Genomic DNA, 18,558 nt, shown 5'->3' on the forward strand with positions numbered 1-18,558 from the left:
GTGCGTTCTCCCACTACGTTACGCGCCGTCTGTAAAAGAGTAAGTACACTTCTTTTACTTGAGCACTGGGTCTTTTACTTTTCGAACCAGAACGGACGGAAGGTGGGAAAGGGTTTCGGACCGCAAAAGGTTAAGCTATGCGGAGCGAGAGGTCTATAACACAGACAAAACTGCACTATTCTATCAGATGCTGCCAGGAAAAACGCATGCCATGAAAGGCACCACGTGCGCTGGCGGAAAACACAGTAAAGTGCTCGTCATAGCACTTTTGTGCACGAATATGGATGGCAGCGACCATCACATGCCCTTCGTAATCGGGAAGTCGAAGAAGCCGCGTTGCTTTCGGGGCTATGTGCTTGTGCGCCTTACAGGCATAATGCTAAAGCGTGGATGACGCGCGATTTATTCGCAGAGCGGCTTAGAGAGTTTGATCATGACATGCAGAAGCAAGGCAGGCACGTGCTGCTTGTGGTCAACAACTGCTTCGCGCACCACGTACAAGCCTCTCTGACGGCAGTGACCCTGCTTTTCCTGCTGTCCAACACGTTGAAAGTGCGACAGCTTGACTTGGGCATAATCTGCGCGTTTGAGACTTATTACAGGTGCCGCTTTGTGGAGCGCTTGCTCATAGCTGTTGACCGCGCGGCAGCCAACCTGCCTCTTCGGGTGTCCCTGTATTCAGCTGTGGAGATGGTGAAGGCTTCGTGGGCAGAGGTGACTGCTACATGCGTGCAAAACTGTTTCCGCAAGGCTGGCTTCGTCGATATCAGACCTGATGCCGTGCCTGAATCTTCCAAAGAGGACCACTCCGGCGGCAATTTGTGGCAGCGCGTCGTCGACTCCGACATCAGAGAGTGGGACATCTGCTGGGATGATTTTATTACGGCCGATGATGATGCCGACACTGTGGAACCGTGCATGGATGAGGGCATTGTGAATGAAGTGCGCGGCAAGAGCAACTTGGAGGAATTGGATGACGACGACAATGACGAAACTTTGGAGCCAGCGCCCACAAGTGTGCCTGTAGCAATTGGCTACATAGATAGCCTCAGGCAGCTTGTCTATGCCATGGGCCTCAGTGAAGAGCATCCTGCTGCTTTAAATAAACTGGAGACCACCCTTATCGCATCAGCACTGTCGAAACAGATGTGCATTACGGACTTTTTTGCAAAAAAATGAATTTTGTGTTTTCACTTGCAACTTTTTTAAAGCTGTGTTTCATTTACTGCGAACTTCGGGATACAACGAACGGATGCTGCGTTACGCTCAGGTTCATTATAAACGGGCTCGACTGTGTTGATAAAATAACAATGTAGGCTGCTTTTTGGTCAATATTCTTAAGAGCGACTCCATGCTTCGGTGAATTAAACAGTTAATCCAAATTTGCTTGGAAATTCACACTGTTTTTCAAGAAGTGTTATTGTTTTCATTTTGCATTATGCACATTTAACAGTTATGTACAGCTGGCATAATCATATGCCTTTTGCTTGCAGGTGGTGCTAATGCTCAGCTCAGATTTGGACAGTGAGGATGAAAGAGATCGTGCGACTCTGGACAATCTGCTGAGCAGCTTGATTGGTGAGCTAGACAGAAATGTGGCTCGTGTGGTGGAGAGGAGCCCATCCTCCGAGGAACAGCTCATTGTCATGCGCCTACTCAGTATCATGATGTCACGCATCAAAAGTTCAGCCAAGGCTTCTGGCCCCAGCGACCCTGCTTGCCAGAACTACTGCAGCACTTCAGCTGCTGTGGCCCTACATGCCAGTGGCATTGTGGACCACTGCCTGCAGGTAGGCTTGCTTCTCAGGCTTATTCTTAGGGGAAGTGATCGCTGTCCAGGGGACTGTGATTGGGATGGCAATGCAATTAAGAAACAGCACCAAGGACAGAGACACAAAAATAAGGGAGCAGTGGGACAGTGCGTCGACTCCATAGGTCAGCAAGTTCACTCATGAGTCAACTCACTCACTCAGATCGAGCTCTGAGTCTGAGTGAGTTCGGGTGGGTAATATATTGGCGAGTTTGAGTACAAGTGAGCCTGGTTGAGAAAAATTTTAGTGAGGCTGAGTGAGTCCGGTTGGAGGAAAATTTTGGTCAGTCCGAGTGAGCCCGAAAAGCGAAATATATTTTTTGAGTGTGTCTGAGTGAGCTCCACTTTTTTTGCCAACCTATGGCCGACTCTCAACTATAATTTACTTTAAGATCATAATATATTAGACGTTTTGTACAGCGACATCTGGTGGACAAAATATGGATGACACAAGAAAAAGAAACAAGAATATGGTGAGGCAACAAAGAAAACAAATGTTGATGCATTCGCAAGCTAATCAAGATAAGATGGCGTGAGAATGCAGCAGATATTATATTTCATCACATGTTAAAGGTATGTATGGACAACCAGCCAAGTTGAAAATGTCCAGAAAAGTTGAATTTCAGGTTTGAACTAACGGAAGTTTCATTCCATAGAAATGGTATGGGCGCCTTTTGCTGCGACAAAATTAAAGGAAGACTACTGTAGCTGTTTAATTTGTATTTTAGTATTGATGTCTAAGACTGTATACTGATTCCTTCAAATTTGGTACATCTAGTGTTTCTGCAGTCTAACAGGCTTAAAAGGGTCGTGAAAGGAAAATGGAGCTGCCCGGTTAAAATTTTATTTTCACTGCTCAAATAGGCATCAGGCATACCAATTGCTAAGTATTTCGGTGCAATATTCAGTCTATATTTAATAATGCACATCTGAAATCCTATCCTTTATGCACTCTTAAAATGACAGTGCAGCACTGCCGGCCAGTATAGGCACTAGCCAGTGACGTCCTCTTAAGATACTTAAAGCTGTAGACATATTGTTAACCTTCATTTGCTCTAAAATAATAGATTTATATGAAAGCTAGGAAGTAAAAGAATAATATGGTAATTTTTCTAAGCTCCCATTACTGCTCAAAGCCTAAAAGCCGACTGTTTCAACCACGGTGGAGGATTATGAGAGGTGTCTCAACATAATCCACCCCAGCATAGCATGCACTTCTGGCAGTTTCCGACAGATAGCGTGCTCTTCTCGGGAATGGTGCGATCCACCGCTTCAGCAAGATCCATGTGGCCGGACACTGTCACTGCTCATTTTGTATAGCAGTAAAATCACCTTCACATGTATTAGCGCGTCGTGTACCTGTACCTTCGTCGTCTTTCAGGGCCGAAAACGAGTATTTCTGGAGACACAACTTGCACCCAGTTGTGCAGTGCGGGACCAAAATTTTTTTGCCCTTCACAGGTTCACAAAATGATTCATGCCACAAGAAAGCACGCAAAAGTAACACGTGTGTACCAACTCGAAGCACAGAAGTACTCGCAGCTGCATGCGACAAGTGCAAACGATGCAGTGTTCAAGTCACATGTTTGTCACTAAAGGAAGGGATGGGCAAATATGCGGACACTTTAAATATTTGAACAAATGTTACAGTATTTGAATTCACTTCGACACGATTTAAATTATTTGAAATTTCAGAGTATTAAAAATGAACGAACATATGTATATTTTAGCGCATATAACACCCTGTAAACGTGATTTCACTGCGGCGTAGAGGTGCTATGCCGTGAAACCACCCGTCCAGGGGAAATCCACATTGCTGCGAAGCCACACTTCAAGGTTAAATGTACATATCGTCACCTCAGTTAATTATTTTTTAAGTTTAAAAGCGTGTTATACGGGCTTATATGTGCTTAGTAATTTGTAAAACATAACGTATTGTACCAGTTATAACTTGCACCCTGCTGCTATACAAATCTTGCTACAATTCAAAGTTGCTTCCACTTCACTTCGAACCAAAAAATGACATTCACACATGCATAATTCCAATCCTTAAAAATATTGTGCAAGTTCAGTCACGATGAAAATGCTCATGTTTCTTAATAATATGTGATATATGCTATTTGAACTATTCGATTCGAAATTATTCGACCAAACCACTATTTGCTTCAAACTCACTTTGAACCTCAAGCTTGCTACTCACATATCCATAGTTAAAGGCTATTGAGTATGTGCTCAAGCACGGCACTATCCCATATTGTTTCTCTAACGGTGACATTAGATGCACTGTACCTCGAAACAGTCGGCAAGAACCCATGGACATGTGTAGAGGTGCGGGAATGAGCGCAGATGCATCAGCAATGCTTTGATCCACGCAAACTTTGTGTTGCCACATGCAGTACATGAATAAATTACACGAGGTTTTTCTTTGCTGTCGCTAAATTGCCGACACGCTACACGATTGCACAACATGTAGGATTTTTTTAGGCCCGTAGCGCTTTTCTGTCACCGCACATGATCAAGTAAAGGTTGCACTTGACTCTCCATACGCTGCCATGCGCTTTCCGTTTCGAACTTGTCGAAACAAGTGTCAATTTGCCGCTGCTTACAGTCGCATAGTTAACCAACGAAGAAATGGCAGATCACCAGCTTTTCTCAAGTCTATGGGCAAGCACCATGCGAGCACTCCGCTGCTAGCGTCAAACCACAAATCGCCGTAGCAACAAACAAACAGAAGTCACTGAAATACAAAAAGACGCGTACCATCAAGGAAGGAATAAGAACAGAAAAGGGTGCCCTTTTCTGTTCTGTCTTATTTCTTCCTTGATGGTACGCATCTTTTTTTGTATTTCAGTAAACATGTACCAACTAGCCCAGCCTAAGAACAAGTTTTACTAAACTGAGGTTAGCATACATTGCAAATTTTGTTAGACCTGCCTTTATCATTATTCTTTCCTTTTTTTTTTCCAGTGCAGCCGTTTTATGCAAGGGAGGTGGGAACAGAAAAGCGAAACCTTGAGCCTGCAAACCATTCCAAAATGGCAACATGCAGCAGCAGGAAAGACATAAGACTCCTTTGTGGATTTCAGTTCTTGCGCAATTTTGAGCTCCTTTGAAATTATCCGCTCTGATTAAATGACGTTTTTAGGTAGGGGTGTGCGAATATTCTAAATTTCGAATATTTTTCTAATAGTGTTTGCTATTCGATTCGATTCACACTGGAATTTTACTATTCGAACAATTCAAACTCCCTGAAGACAAATACAGTCAACGTCCGATTGAAAGTGACCCCTTCAGATTTTCAATATGCTTCACTTCATTCACGAAGGAAGAAACATTTAGGAGGTGCGACTCCGCTGCTTGAGGCGACAGATAACGTCACATTGCCGGGGAGCCACTTCATTCTGGCAGTGTCTGGCGGCACGCAAGGGAATTACCGCCGTTTCGGTTTCCGAGGGAACCGGTCACACGCGCTGCTCCCACTCCGTTGCAGTCACGGAGCATGGACGCAGAGCACGTTCGTTTATTGCTCCACTTTTTCCCTGCAAGACTTGCCCCCGCTTTTGCAGGTTTCAACAAAATACCTGTGTCCCATCTTAGGCCAGCAAATGCCGAAGAAGAGCATACTGTAGGCAGCAGCGTTGTTACAGCCACGGCCACTACTTATAAAGAGAGGTTACTGAGAAGGCAATAAAAAAAATAATAATCTTGCGTGCCCGTTGAAGCAAACGCCGCTGTCGTCTGCTCATGAACGCAGCTAGCCACCATAACGCAGCTAAAGAGAACGCGCGTGGGCGTGCTCGCACGGCTTCCACAGAAGTTGAAAGAGCCTGAGGAGAGGCTGAGGAAATGGCATCTTTGCCTATCACATGTAAAGTGTTGTCGGCAACACTTTGGTTGCACCAAATCATGTACATAAATACAATTCGGCCTCTACATTGCCTCATTTTTGATAAGACAACTATGAAACACCACCCCGCCAGCGCTTCATCAACCTAGTGAAAAGAAACATTTTCATGTTGCTATCTCATAAGAATATGCTTAGGAATCCTCTCCAACTTTTTTTTCTGCAATTTCGCTTCGAAGTATTAGAAAAATATTCGAAAAATATTCTGTTCAATTCGCACTCAACTTCAATATTCGAATTTGCTTCGCACCCAAATCTTGCTATTCGCACAGCTCCAGTTTTGGGCACAGTGCAGTCTCATCTATAATTATTTTGATATAGCGCAGATAAAATGCAGTGAAGTTCCTTAAAAGGGCAGTTTCTCACGCCGCCCCTCCCCCCTTTTCTTTTATTTTCCCAATCCCCCGCATATGCGCCATGCTATCCATAAAACAATTCATGGAAAGCGAAGTGAACATGTGCCTTTTATGCAGAGGTAGGCCCTTAACCTGATTCTTTGGTTACGGACACAGTAGCCATCGTAAGAATTGAGACCTGACCTGATTTCTCTCGCAAAGTTTTTACCCCACATAACGATCACAGCTGCATATCTCGGTCATTTTTTCACAAAAAAAGAGTGCAATCATCACGCAAGTAAATACGGTACTCAATGATAATGTGCAGGTTCTGGGTACCCTGCTGGAGCACTGGAAGGCAGTGCAGAATGCGGATGGTGATTCACCTGGAGGCGGTTCTAGCGGAAGCACTGGGCCTCCACTGCTGAAACCACACCCTGCTTCTCCTCCCCCAGACATGTCTCCTTTCTTTTTACGGCAGTATGTCAAGGGACATGCTAACGATGTGTTCGAGGCTTACCCCCAGCTTTTGACAGAGATGGCCTTGCGCCTGCCATATCAGGTAATTTGCATGGTTGATCCAGTTTATTCTGATTTAGAGAAACTATCTACTGCTCAAAATATTTCTCTAGGTTGTTATGGAAATGAGAAAATGTTGCATCAGCAGAAATGAACCTTTTAACTACATGGGGTCAATGTGGGCCGATCACATCTGGAGCCCACTGTCATTTTTGACACCTGGAAATAGAACAAGTAGTTCAGGCTCTCGTTGTCCATTAAATTGCTGAAGTAGGATAATTTAAGCATTTAGCCACATTGCACATAATTTTGCAGCAATTTGTTGGTCTGCTAGCCCGTAGTGACCGAAAAGATGGTTTTGTGAAACCATGTTATTCAAGGAAGTAATACAGTCGAACCCACTTATAACGATCCCACATATAATGATCTATCGGTTATAACGACCATATTTGGGTGCACTTACGATTTTCCTATGCTAACCATTGAAGCTGCGTCCAGATATAGCGAACATTTTTCAAAGCCTCCTACTTTTACAACGAACACTTCAGACACGCTCGCGGTAAAAATATGGCGCATACCAAGCAAAAAAAAGTTAAAACATGCCTTCTAAAGCGTGACAGGTGCGCGCGCTCGCGCATGCCCCGCTACATTTTACTTGCTACTAAGATACCCAGATCGGCGAGCACCGCACGCAGATTTCGGACGCTGCGAGCGAGGTTGCTCACTTTCCAGGCATTTCTTCAGTGGTAGAATGGCAGTGAGAGGGAAAAAAAATAGTAGGCAGCATGAAGCCTTGCGGTCAGCTTTCGCACGGTAACCTTTCCTGACGCCGTTCTCTGCAGCTAACAATGCTTTGGAACGCAGGCAGGCATAAATGCAAGAAGTGATAACCGCGATAACTTTCCATCGCAAAAAGGTTTACTGCGTCCCTAAACTCGTCGACGCCACAATGTGCCGCGAAAAGTCGTCCGTCTTTTCGGTAACGGCAGAGACCGGTCGATCAGTGATTACGACTTCCGCGCGATTGCGGCGATGGCTTCGCGGATAAGCATCAGAAAAGAATGAAGGTGAGGTGGCGGCCGTCGATGAACGTGCCATCACAGTCATCTGTAGATATCTGCTCGGCTGTGCGTGTGGCGTACGCCGTACACTGCGGATTGACGGCGGTAGCCATGCTGCCGTTCGCAAGTTCGCCGCCGCATCGTGCGAGACTGCTTTAAAGTGCCCGTCGCTTTGTAGAAACGAAAGTAGCTCGCTGTTGTTGAGCGGCGTGGGCACCGAGAAACGTCGATGCACTGACAGCGAGCGTATACTGCGTGTTTGACTAGGTGACAACTCAAGTGCGCCGCGCATCGTCGTGCAGGGCCGCGAGAGCATCGCGGAGACGTACGTGTTGCTTGGAAAATGCTTGTTTTCGCCGCGTTGAACGAAGAGGCTAGTCGCCGCACCCGTGCACGGTCCGGAGTGAAGCAAGCACGAAGAATGTACAAACGCGCGCATACGGCATACAGCAAGCGGCCCGGCAGTGACTCCGCGACCCGAGTAGGCGACGCGCTGCACGCAACTAGCCAAGGATGATCGGCTCCACGTCGCGGTACCGCGCTTCGGTGAAACGGTGTCAGCTCATTGCAAAGGCGGTTAATTCACTCGTGAGCACGCAGCAGGCGTCGCTTCACGACGCGAAAAGGCTTAGCTTGTCACCGAAGGGGTTGTTAACACTTTAACAAAAGTGCACAAAGAAAAAAAAAAACGGCTTGGCCGGTAAGCGCACGTTTTTAAGGGCGAGTCCATATACAACGAACTACTGATATAACGACCACTTTTCGCGACACTTTCGAGTTCGTTATAAACGGGTTTGACTGTAATAACTGTTGGGGTTTAACGTCCAAAAATCACCATATGATTATGAGAGATGCCGTAGCGGAGGGCTCCGGAAATTTTGACCGCCTGGGTTAACATGCACATAAATCTAAGTACACGGCCCTCAAGCATTTTCACCTCCATCGAAAATGCGGCCGCCGCGGTCGGGATTCGATCCCGCGACATGCGGGTCAATAGTGGAGCACCTTAACCACTAGACCACCGTGGCGGATGTTATTCGACAAGGTCTTGTGTTTTTCTGAGCCAAAAGGCTATTACAGTTAAACCTCAGTTGATGAAGTCACTAAAAGCTGCAATTTACTTCACAATAATGAAACTTTGCTAAATTGAAATTCAAACTTTTATGCAAAGTATAGTAGCCGAAGGATTCCTCTTTACAGGCAGAGTGCCGCAGTAATGTTTGAATATTAGTGCAGTACAGAGAAACTAACCTAAAAAAAAAGCTTTGTTGAACCTGACACCCAGTGACCACAACTTGATGCTGCACTAATGATGTCCTCTACACAGCAGCCACATGTCATTAAAAAAAGTGTAAGAAGTGCAGGTCCAATGCACTGTGTGGTGTTAGAAGGGTGCATACAGCAAGGTACTGTAATCTCCATGCATACGACATCCTTGATTGAAATGTAACATGATCGTCCTGCCACGGTGGTCTAATGGTTGTGGCGCTCGACTGCTGACCCGAAGGTCGCGAAATTGAATCCCGGCCGTCGCGGCTACATTTTCGATGGAGGCGAAAATGTTTGAGGCCCATGTACTTAGATTACCGTATACACTCGTGTAAGGGCCGCACTTTTTTTTCCGCGATTTTGATGTGGTGCGGCCCTTCCACGTAAGTGTGAAATTTTTGTTCAATTTTCGATCCACATATGGAAAAGGCTATTTAATCGTGCCATATATCTGCCTATAGCACAATTGCAAGCGATTAGCGACACGGGATGCGGCCCTGTGTCTGATATAACAGAAGCAAAACCAAAGCTGCGGGAAAGTGGCTGAATAGGCCAAGTCCACACGTTATACATGCGGCGGACCTTCGGAAATAAATTTTGGTAGAATAAATTTTCCTCGACTCCAAACAACAGCTCTCTAGTGAGTAGCTGGAGTAAATTTCAGGCCATTATTACCGCTCAACACAGTCACATTGCAAAGCAGACACCATGATTTGATATTTGATGTGCAAAGGTTCTTTTGATTACAGAACGTTGATGTTACTGAAGCATAACCCCGAGCAACACGCATTTCTCCCAAGTTCGTCAGCCAAGCGCATTCTCCCAACAACACACGCACATTGGTTAGCGTAAAGGTCTGTCAAAAATCACAGTGTTGCCAAAACGGGCAAATTCAAACTGATTCTGAAAGTTCAGTGACTGGACTAACTACTAGGTGGTGCTAGGCACACGAGAAACAAATTCAACATGCCAGAATCGACCATTCAAAGCATCGATCACCAGTGATCAATTTGAATAGGCGTGGTAATGAAAGAGTTAAGCCAACAACCTAGAACACAAGTTTCCCAATGGCTGCAGTACACTGCTACAAGTGCACTCTGCCAGCTAGAATTATGTGACAAACCATTGCAAATTTAGTTAAACAATGAAATATGGTCAACAAGGCTCACTTGCGGGCACATGTTCTTTTAAAATTTGCTCTTGCACCCTGTTATCACCTGTCTTGTGATTCCTTCTGCTGAAAGATCTTCTTTCGCGGTACTTTCGCTTGGCATGTGTAACACTGCCATATGCATCAACACTAGAGTTCAGGCTCTCCAGTTCACCTTGCATTTTATCTAGCACGGATTACTGAGTCATAGTCCACAATTTGCAACTAGTGCTTTCACATGGGTGGCAACAGCAGTGTCTATTGTGTGGCACATTTGGCTATCACTGTTTTACAAAGTCAGTTGAGTTCCTGCTTTTTTTTTTTTTTTTTTAATTTCTTACTGCTCGGTCAGCTTTGTTTCAAGGTGCCCTTCTCTTACGGAAACAGTGAGTGCTCCTGCCCATGGTGCCCTCCCCAGTTGCCTAGAGTGACACAGCAAAACCTTTCAGATTGCTGGCATCATGCAAAGATTAAAATGGTCTTTTGGCTTAAATAAGTCCTGAGAGGTTGCCAGTTGCAGTTTGTGAAACCTATGGATGACTGTGTTTGTGACAGTACTTATCGTGCTCAGCAATATTAAAATGGAAGCAAGAATTGTACTCATTGCTTGGTCTCCTTATAATCACTGACACTACCGGTTGCCATAAGTTTAAAATGGATTTAGAAGACCTACAGTTAATTCCATAAGTTTCTAGCTCGACCAACTTTTAATTGTGATAGAAATGAAATGACTGTGTTATTTTTCAATATCATCTCCCTTCACTTCAACACATTTTTTGCACCTCTGAAATAACATTTTTGTGCCCTTCTAAACTAGTCTCAACTTTTCTCGTCAAAATGTTAGCTTACTGCAATTCGTCATCGGCAGCAACTTTTTTTGCTTCAAAGATCTTTGAGAAGAGCCGGTAGTCAGTAGTACTAGTAGTAGAGCTTTGAGAAGAGATTGTAGCCACTGGACACCAGGTCTGGACGATAGGGTGATTGGTCTACCTCCTAAAAGCTACAGTCCTTCGCTGCAGCCTTTGCAACACTTGCCGTGTGAACTGGAGCGTTGTCGTGAAGTAGGGGGTCGCGATATTGGAAAATACCTCACCTCTTCTCGTTTATTGCATGACGCAGTTTATGTGTAAACACACGCGTCGAGTTGGAACTCATGCACAGGCCTTCTATTTGATTGCTTTATGTACCTAAGCAGTCGTTCTGAAATCACTGGCAGTTTTAGATGTCAGGCCGGAAACTTATGGAATTATCCGTACTACCATATTTACTCGAATCTAGGCCAGCCCCGCTTCTAAGCCGACCCCCGAAATTTGCAAGGCCAGAAAACAAAAAAAACTTAATCATTGTACTTGAATCTAAGCCGACCCCCCACTTTCGCACATGTTTTTTCGAAAAAAACATCCGCTTAGATTCGAATAAATACGGTATGTCATTTTTAACTGTGATGTGTTGTGCTGCTGCTGTTAATTTGCTGTCAACAGGCTTTTTTTTTTTAATTAGATTTCTGATGCTTAGTGGCGGTCTGGTTTCTTGCATAGGTGAAGAAGGTGTGGGCAGTGGTGCCTCCTGGCTGTGTAGCACCCAATTTCGGTTCCACGTGGTACTCGTACCTGTGCGAGTACATGATGGTGCAGCAAACGCCCTTCATTCGGCGCCAAGTGCGGAAGCTGCTGCTCTTCCTTTGTGGTTCCAAGGAGAAGTACAGGCAGCTGCGGGATCTACATGCCCTTGAGTCACATCTAGCAGGTGCCCGCACTGTATGTGGGGCCACTGGTGCCACTACACCTTCAATAGGCACTGCTACGCTGCCTTATGATGCCCTTATCTTGGTGGTGGAACACCTCAAAGCATGCGCTGAAGTGGCTACTTCACGCACAGCTAACTGGCAACGCTACTGCCAACATGACAACACAGTTCTACCCTTCCTCTTTCAGGTAAGGCAGTGTAACCCGCCTGTTTTTGAAAACATTGAAATTTTAGATTTAAGTGAAGTCAAAGGTGTTCTCCTTGGTGCACGACTGCAGCTCATTACGTTAGGCTCTTTGAGCACTTAGATTACTATCTGGCACGCAAGATGTTTTAAAAATCTGTATGTGTGCAGATGAGTTAAAATGAGTTAGACTACTTTGCAGTAATCTTGACTTTAATGCCAAACAATTTTGGTTTTCCTTTTTAGTATTTACGCATTCTATCTTCTGGTGTGTATTCTGCACTGTCAATGAGGTGCTCGTCCTGGATGGTGGGCCTCTGTAGTTTCATTTGGTTCATTACGAGCTAGGCAGCTGTGGTGGTCATTCACAAGTAACATGAAAGGCACTTCGATTTCCACCCGTGTGCTGACTTGCTGACTGTCACAGTGCTTGATTGTGCTTGAGAACATAGGCCATCATTTGGAAAGTGTTGAGTGCATATGGCACTGTCACCATGGCTGCCTCAGATTCATGCAATGTGGTGCACTTGCTCACTTCTGTTTGTGCAATTCGTCACTCCAGCAATGACTGGAGCCAGTGTTCTCAGTTATCAAGTGAGATATGTGCATGCATTGCATCATGCATATTAGTTTAATGAGTAACCTCATGTTTAGTGCAATATGCAGGGCCAATTAAACTATGAACCTTACTTAGTATGTTTAGATGTCTAATGCATTGCTAGCAGTACCAATGCTTCACCTTTTAGGCAACACCGTGACTTTTTCCTATATGGTTGCATGTGTGAAAATTTCATTGAAGTGAAAATACAAGTACCTCTAGATGAATTTTTTTTTCATTTATTTTCATTTATTTACCCTAAGGGCCCGAAGTGGGCATTACATAGGGGGGTGCAACAATTCATATGAACATCCAAAAAGTGTAAATAGAAAACAAAAACAAAATAATAGAAGAACATCCTGAAGACAAAATTTGCTAGTAGTACGCGCAGCAATTCCTACGTTATACAGAAAATAAACCTACATCATATGTAAACAAAAGAAAAGAACAAAAGAACATCCTGAAGAGAAAGTTTGCTAGTAGTATGCACAGCATTTCCTACGTTATACAAAAAATAAACTTACATCATATGACCTGCATATTAAGGCATCGTAACAATATGGCAAGGAAGTGTTTAGAGATTTTTAAGTTTTTACTTGCTCCAATGCCTCATTTAGAGCGACCTTGAATGCAGAGTGGTCAGTTATTTCTGCTATATTACTTGGGAGACTATTCCAGTCTGAAATGGCTAGATGCAGGCATGAAAACTGTAATAGGTTAGTACGGGCAAAAGGTTGTTTAACCTTGAATTTGTGATTGATGTGTGGAAAAATCTTTTTGGCGAGTAAGATGTGAGCTCTAGAGAATGTACTGGGTTGGTGGAAAAGCTGATGGAAAAAGGTTAACAGGCATATTTTTCTTCTAGTCTGCAATGAAATGAGACCGAGGTCACGCTTTATTTTTGTGATGCTTAATTGCTGCGAATAATTACCTGTAATAAAGCGTGCTGCCTTGTTCTGCAAAGATTCTAATTTGTTAATAAGATACGTCTGGTGCGGGTTCCATATAAATGAGGCATACTCAAGTTTCGGGCGAAGTATGGGAGTGTATGCAAGAAGTTTAGTGCTACTGTCAGCCTGACGAAGCGTACGACGAAGGAAGCCAAGCGATTTACATGCTGCAGAAACAACAAAATCCACATGATTTTGCCAAGAAAAATTTGGGGAAAGATGAATACCTAGATATTTAAACGAATGTGTACTTTCTAAGGCTTCACCATTAAGAATGTAAGTATGCTCTTTAATTTCTGCAGAGGTGGTAAATCTCATAAGCTTAGTTTTGGTAGTATTGGCGCTCATTTGCCACTGAAAACACAATCTTTCAATCGTATACAAGTCTTCTTCTAACTTGGCACAGTCATCCTTACACCTTATCTGTCTGTACAAAATGCAGTCATCTGCATATAGCCGGATTTGCGAGTGTATACCTTGATGAATGTCATTTATATAAATCAGAAATAGAGTGGGTCCTAAAACAGAACCCTGAGGCACTCCGGAGATAACAGGTTGAAATGATGAACGGACAGTGTCAATCACAACGGCTTGCCGTCGGTTACTTAAATATTCTTTGACCCAGTTTGCTACTTTTGCGTTAATATTAATCAGCTTCATTTTATATATTAAGCGGTTATGGGACACACGGTCAAATGCTTTGGTGAAATCAATAAAAATGGCATCGGTTTGTATAAGTTCGTGAAGGTAGAGGTTTATGTCTGTAGTTAGTTCAAATAGCTGAGATTTGCATGATCGGCCACGCTGAAAACCATGCTGATATTATTAGTAGGAGTAATTAGTAGGGGTCATTTTTCTTGTTTTAAAAATTGAATTACCAGGATGCATGCTGCCTAAGCTCTAATGGGACTATCGCCACCGTATTGATAACCAGATGAAGGCGTTTTTGCTTAGAACTTTAGTGTCACTGAAACGAAAGTGTCATCAAACTATTCAAATAGCGTTTTATTCATATTTGATTCGGTGTCATCACTATTCAATTCGGTTCTAAAATTCGCTATTCGCTTACTCCTAATTATTAGTTGTGAAGCGATTTCTCTTTTATTACTGAACAGAAAATTCTTCATTGCTCTGGAAATTGTTTTAGCAGGGTTTGAGCCTGTTCACATACCCCTGTTAAAATTTCTTGCCATGATTTCTTCCTACCAATTTAGTATAGAGCAAAAAAATATTTATAGGGAATCCTTGCAAGTGACGTTTATACACAAATTTGTGCCAGGAGATAGTAGCGTCTATGTACTGTACTGTCTTGTCACAGGCCATGCAGTGGGCGTAGATGGAGAAAGCCAAGAGAGCAGGAACAAATTGAGTACATTGTTTTGTGTGCAGAGCTAGACTGTACAGCTAGCACTGTAAATGATATGCAACATTCACTTCTTGCCCGAGCACAAGGAGAGAACAGTGTAGCATATTTTAAAGTTAAGGGTTAACACAACTAGTATCGGCTTGAAGCTAATGTGCTAAGTGAGACAAATATCTTGTCTGCATCCTCAAGGACACCTCATCAGTCCTCATAGCAAATTTTCGTGGTGAAGCGGAAGTTTTAAGGAGCCGCCTATGTAACATTTACCAAAAGAATTTTTTGATATCCGTTCAATATTGGAAGGGGTAGAGGAAGTTGAACCATCTTATTGCCATGCTGTCAGCAGGCAAGAGCCAGTCTGAGCAAACTCTCTTCACCTTTGTTTTGGCTAGAGTCGGCCAGGGGCGTACTTTCCCTGCATTCTCCTATCGGCCGTAGCCAAGGAGACTCGTCGTGTTCCGTGACGGTCCCCACTATTTTCCTTTTTTCACCTTCTGTTTTGTTCTGTAGCAGATTTCCAGTGACAGCGTTGTGTGCTCCACATTGGATGATGAATCAAAGTTACATGCCGTGGTCGGTGACTTCCAAGCCATGAGTGTCCTGTAGGGCAGTCGTGCACATTACTTTCACTATCGCCTAAGCACAGCTCTCTTGAAAGGAAGAGCGCTTGTCTTTCTTTTTGAAGTTTTGACCTCTTTCGTGCCATGCAACAGTTTCATAAGGCACAATCGATACCAAGCCATCTATGTGCTGCCATTGTTTGTTCACAATGCCCAAACTTATTGAAGGACCCTTTAACCCTTTTTTTCAGAGGTGAATGTTCTGTACATGAACTGGAGCCACTTCACAATTTTTTTTTTTAATACAGTTACAAACATTTGAAAAGATGACAAAACTTACAAAGGACACAGATTTTTCAAGTAATATATATGTGAGTACTCGCTGCCCAATAGCTTTTGTCTGGCAAAATATCATCCAGCCTTATTTCAGGTAGGGTACATGACATGCTGGTGCCAGCACTGGATGCAGCTTGCTACCCATTCATGCTCTTACGTCGTGCACTGTGCAAACAATGGTGCCTGTAGGACTGACCCTTCTGATGCTCACTTCACATCTCTTGCCTACTGCATCCACAGTGCGAGGGTGCTTTCACCTGGCACCTTCAACACTTCAAACTATCATTTTCAAATCACCAGCTTTTTGTTCTGGACATGTAGTATACTTCTGGAATGAACCATGAATAAATTAACCTCAAAATGAGCTCGGCAGTCTTTGTGGCACACCTACTACTAGCTTTAGCTGCGATGGCTCAGCAGTCAACAGCTCTCACCTGTAGACCTCAGTGGCAACCCTAGTGCTGTAACCAGAGTGGGAACAAGCTACATGTCTCATTATAACAGCTATCTGGTACTGTTCATGCTATCCTGAACTTTTTCTGAAATTTATTGTGAAAAAGTTTATCTTTGCACTGCTTATCTTTACACCTACTTTTAAACACCACTACCCAGGTGAGCTTCCTACTGGACGAAGGAGTGGCCTCTATAATACTGCAGCTGCTTCAGTGTGCCTTGTGTGGTACAGCTTCATCGCAGCAGCCTCCTCAACATCAGCAAGGAACAAATAAGTCACATGGTACCTCTGGTTCACCATTCAAGCAGCCGCATCGTCGTGAGCGGGACACATCAGAGGAGCCCGATGAAGTTGAAAATTCAGATGAGGCTCAGTGTGCTGCTCTGGCACAGCAAGTGCATAGTTCTGTGGAACGCTCCTTGCTCGGTCAATTTGTGCGAGCATTCCTTCTTGAGTGCAACTCTACAGCTGTCCGATGGCAGGCGCACTCACTTCTTCACCAGCTACACAGACACTCACAGCCATCACATCGAGAGGCTCTGCTGACGCTGATGTGGGAGCTCTGGCCACAGCTTCCCTCATATGGGCGAAAGGCAGCACAGTTCGTGGACCTCTTAGGCTACTTTACACTCAAGGTAAGCAGACTGACAGTTGGCGTTTATGAGGTAAAAGACAGGCTGAAAAGGTACACCTGGTGACAGAAGTTTACGGAATGTGGGCTCCACAGCAAATATGTTTTGAATGCAGGACATTTTTAATTTAATAGATTACTGCAAAACTTGCCAACTGTAGGCCAAAACATTTAATTAAAGGCTGTGTTTCCATGCTAAGCAGAAATTCAGCTTTTTCATGAATCTCGTGCCCGATAAACTTTTGCTGCTTGATGTACCTCATGCATTGTTTTTCCTGGCCTTTATTGGGGAGTATGGTCAGTAGACAGTTATGCCTGTGCTTGAGCTGTTGAAAAACAAATACGTAGCCAAATCAGTGGGCTGTGCATGGCTTCGCTTTGTGTTCCCGCCTACCACTACAGGCATTGGTTATCCCAGTCAACCCTCTTTCCTTGTAGGCAATCAGCATAAAAGGGACCTTTTGTTCCATATCTCTGAAAAATCCCTGTGGCATTTTATTGTGTTAACAGTGGACATGCAATGCCCCATTAATTTATCTGGGTTTACTATGAACTTAATTCATACTGTATGGGACATTCATCATGTTGTTTGGATTTCTGCACAGTACTCTCTGCGTTTAGTTGCCTGGTGTTAAAACATTCTGTGCTTCCTCTTTATTGTAGATATTCTTTTAATATTCGTCCAACTGTGCTCTCTCGGTGGGGTTAAACAATTACACCTTCATTCTGGTACCACACAGTCACCCATGTGTTGTGCGTGTGACATGCAAGGCTAGCATATTGTGTGTTTTATTGCGATAGCAATTATGTGGACAGTCTCGGCTGGATTTTGCCGTCGCTGTCGCCGCCGTCATGCACCGTATATGTATAAGTATGTATATATATATATATCAAAGTCCCAAAGAAAAATAATTAAGAAAAATGCTTCCGAAGCGCGGAATCGAACCAGCGACCTCTCGTTCCGCAGTGCGTGGCGCTAACCACTATGCCAGAAAGCGCAGATCCTTCAGATAGCTAACGGTGAGCGTTATATACACACCATTTACCGCTGGCAAGACTCAGAGACGGCAGGTGCTTATAAGCGTTTCTTCATTATCAGCGAGATGGCGCGAGGAGCGCGACGGGCGGATTTAAAAGTCGTCGGCGAGCTCACTCGCTTCTCCTTATATTTGCGCAGGGAGAACCTTGCCCTTCCGCTGTCTGCTCACGCGGTTTTCTCGATGTGAGTGGAAGAGGGATGTTTCGAGCTTTCACCGTGATGTCCGCGCTCATGTTACGGAGCGTACGAAAGTCACTCGAGCTCAAGGGACACCGCTAAACGAACAAACAGAAGATGAGCGCGAACTATCAAGTGTCACAGCTCGACACTTGAAGCACGCTAGTTTCCTTCGCTGCTTCCGCCGCCTTTGCAACAGGAGCGCTGTTCAAACTGAGAGTATCCATTTGCGAGCCTCACTTCGTATAGCATTAATTTCTTGCTATCGCATTCATTGCTTCGCCCTTGCGGCGAAACTGACTTTTTTATAGTAAAGCACGTTGTGTGTTTGGGTATATAGATGCACTTAGCTGTGTAGGACTATTGTCTATATTGAATAGTTCTACCTTCTTAGAACTATCATTTAAAATATAGTTATTGTGTGTATCGGAAACAATTACCACCACTTTTGATACAAATAAGGCAAGGCATC

The 18,558-nt window shown here is 44.1% G+C and overlaps 1 protein-coding gene across 1 annotated transcript in view; it reads left to right on the plus strand.

Moving 5' to 3' along the window:
* The window catches only part of LOC119400896 (E3 ubiquitin-protein ligase UBR4), a gene marked incomplete at its 5' end in the record, with an annotated part of 438,348 nt that overhangs the window by 274,150 nt on the left and 145,640 nt on the right, over positions 1-18,558 (plus strand). Inside the window, 4 exon segments of the mRNA XM_037667804.1 lie at positions 1,494-1,790; positions 6,378-6,611; positions 11,587-11,982; positions 16,398-16,874. Of these exon segments, the coding sequence (XP_037523732.1) occupies positions 1,494-1,790; positions 6,378-6,611; positions 11,587-11,982; positions 16,398-16,874 (1,404 nt within the window).

The sequence above is a fragment of the Rhipicephalus sanguineus genome, chromosome 1 (assembly GCF_013339695.2).
Source record: "Rhipicephalus sanguineus isolate Rsan-2018 chromosome 1, BIME_Rsan_1.4, whole genome shotgun sequence".
Lineage (NCBI taxonomy): Eukaryota > Metazoa > Arthropoda > Arachnida > Ixodida > Ixodidae > Rhipicephalus > Rhipicephalus sanguineus.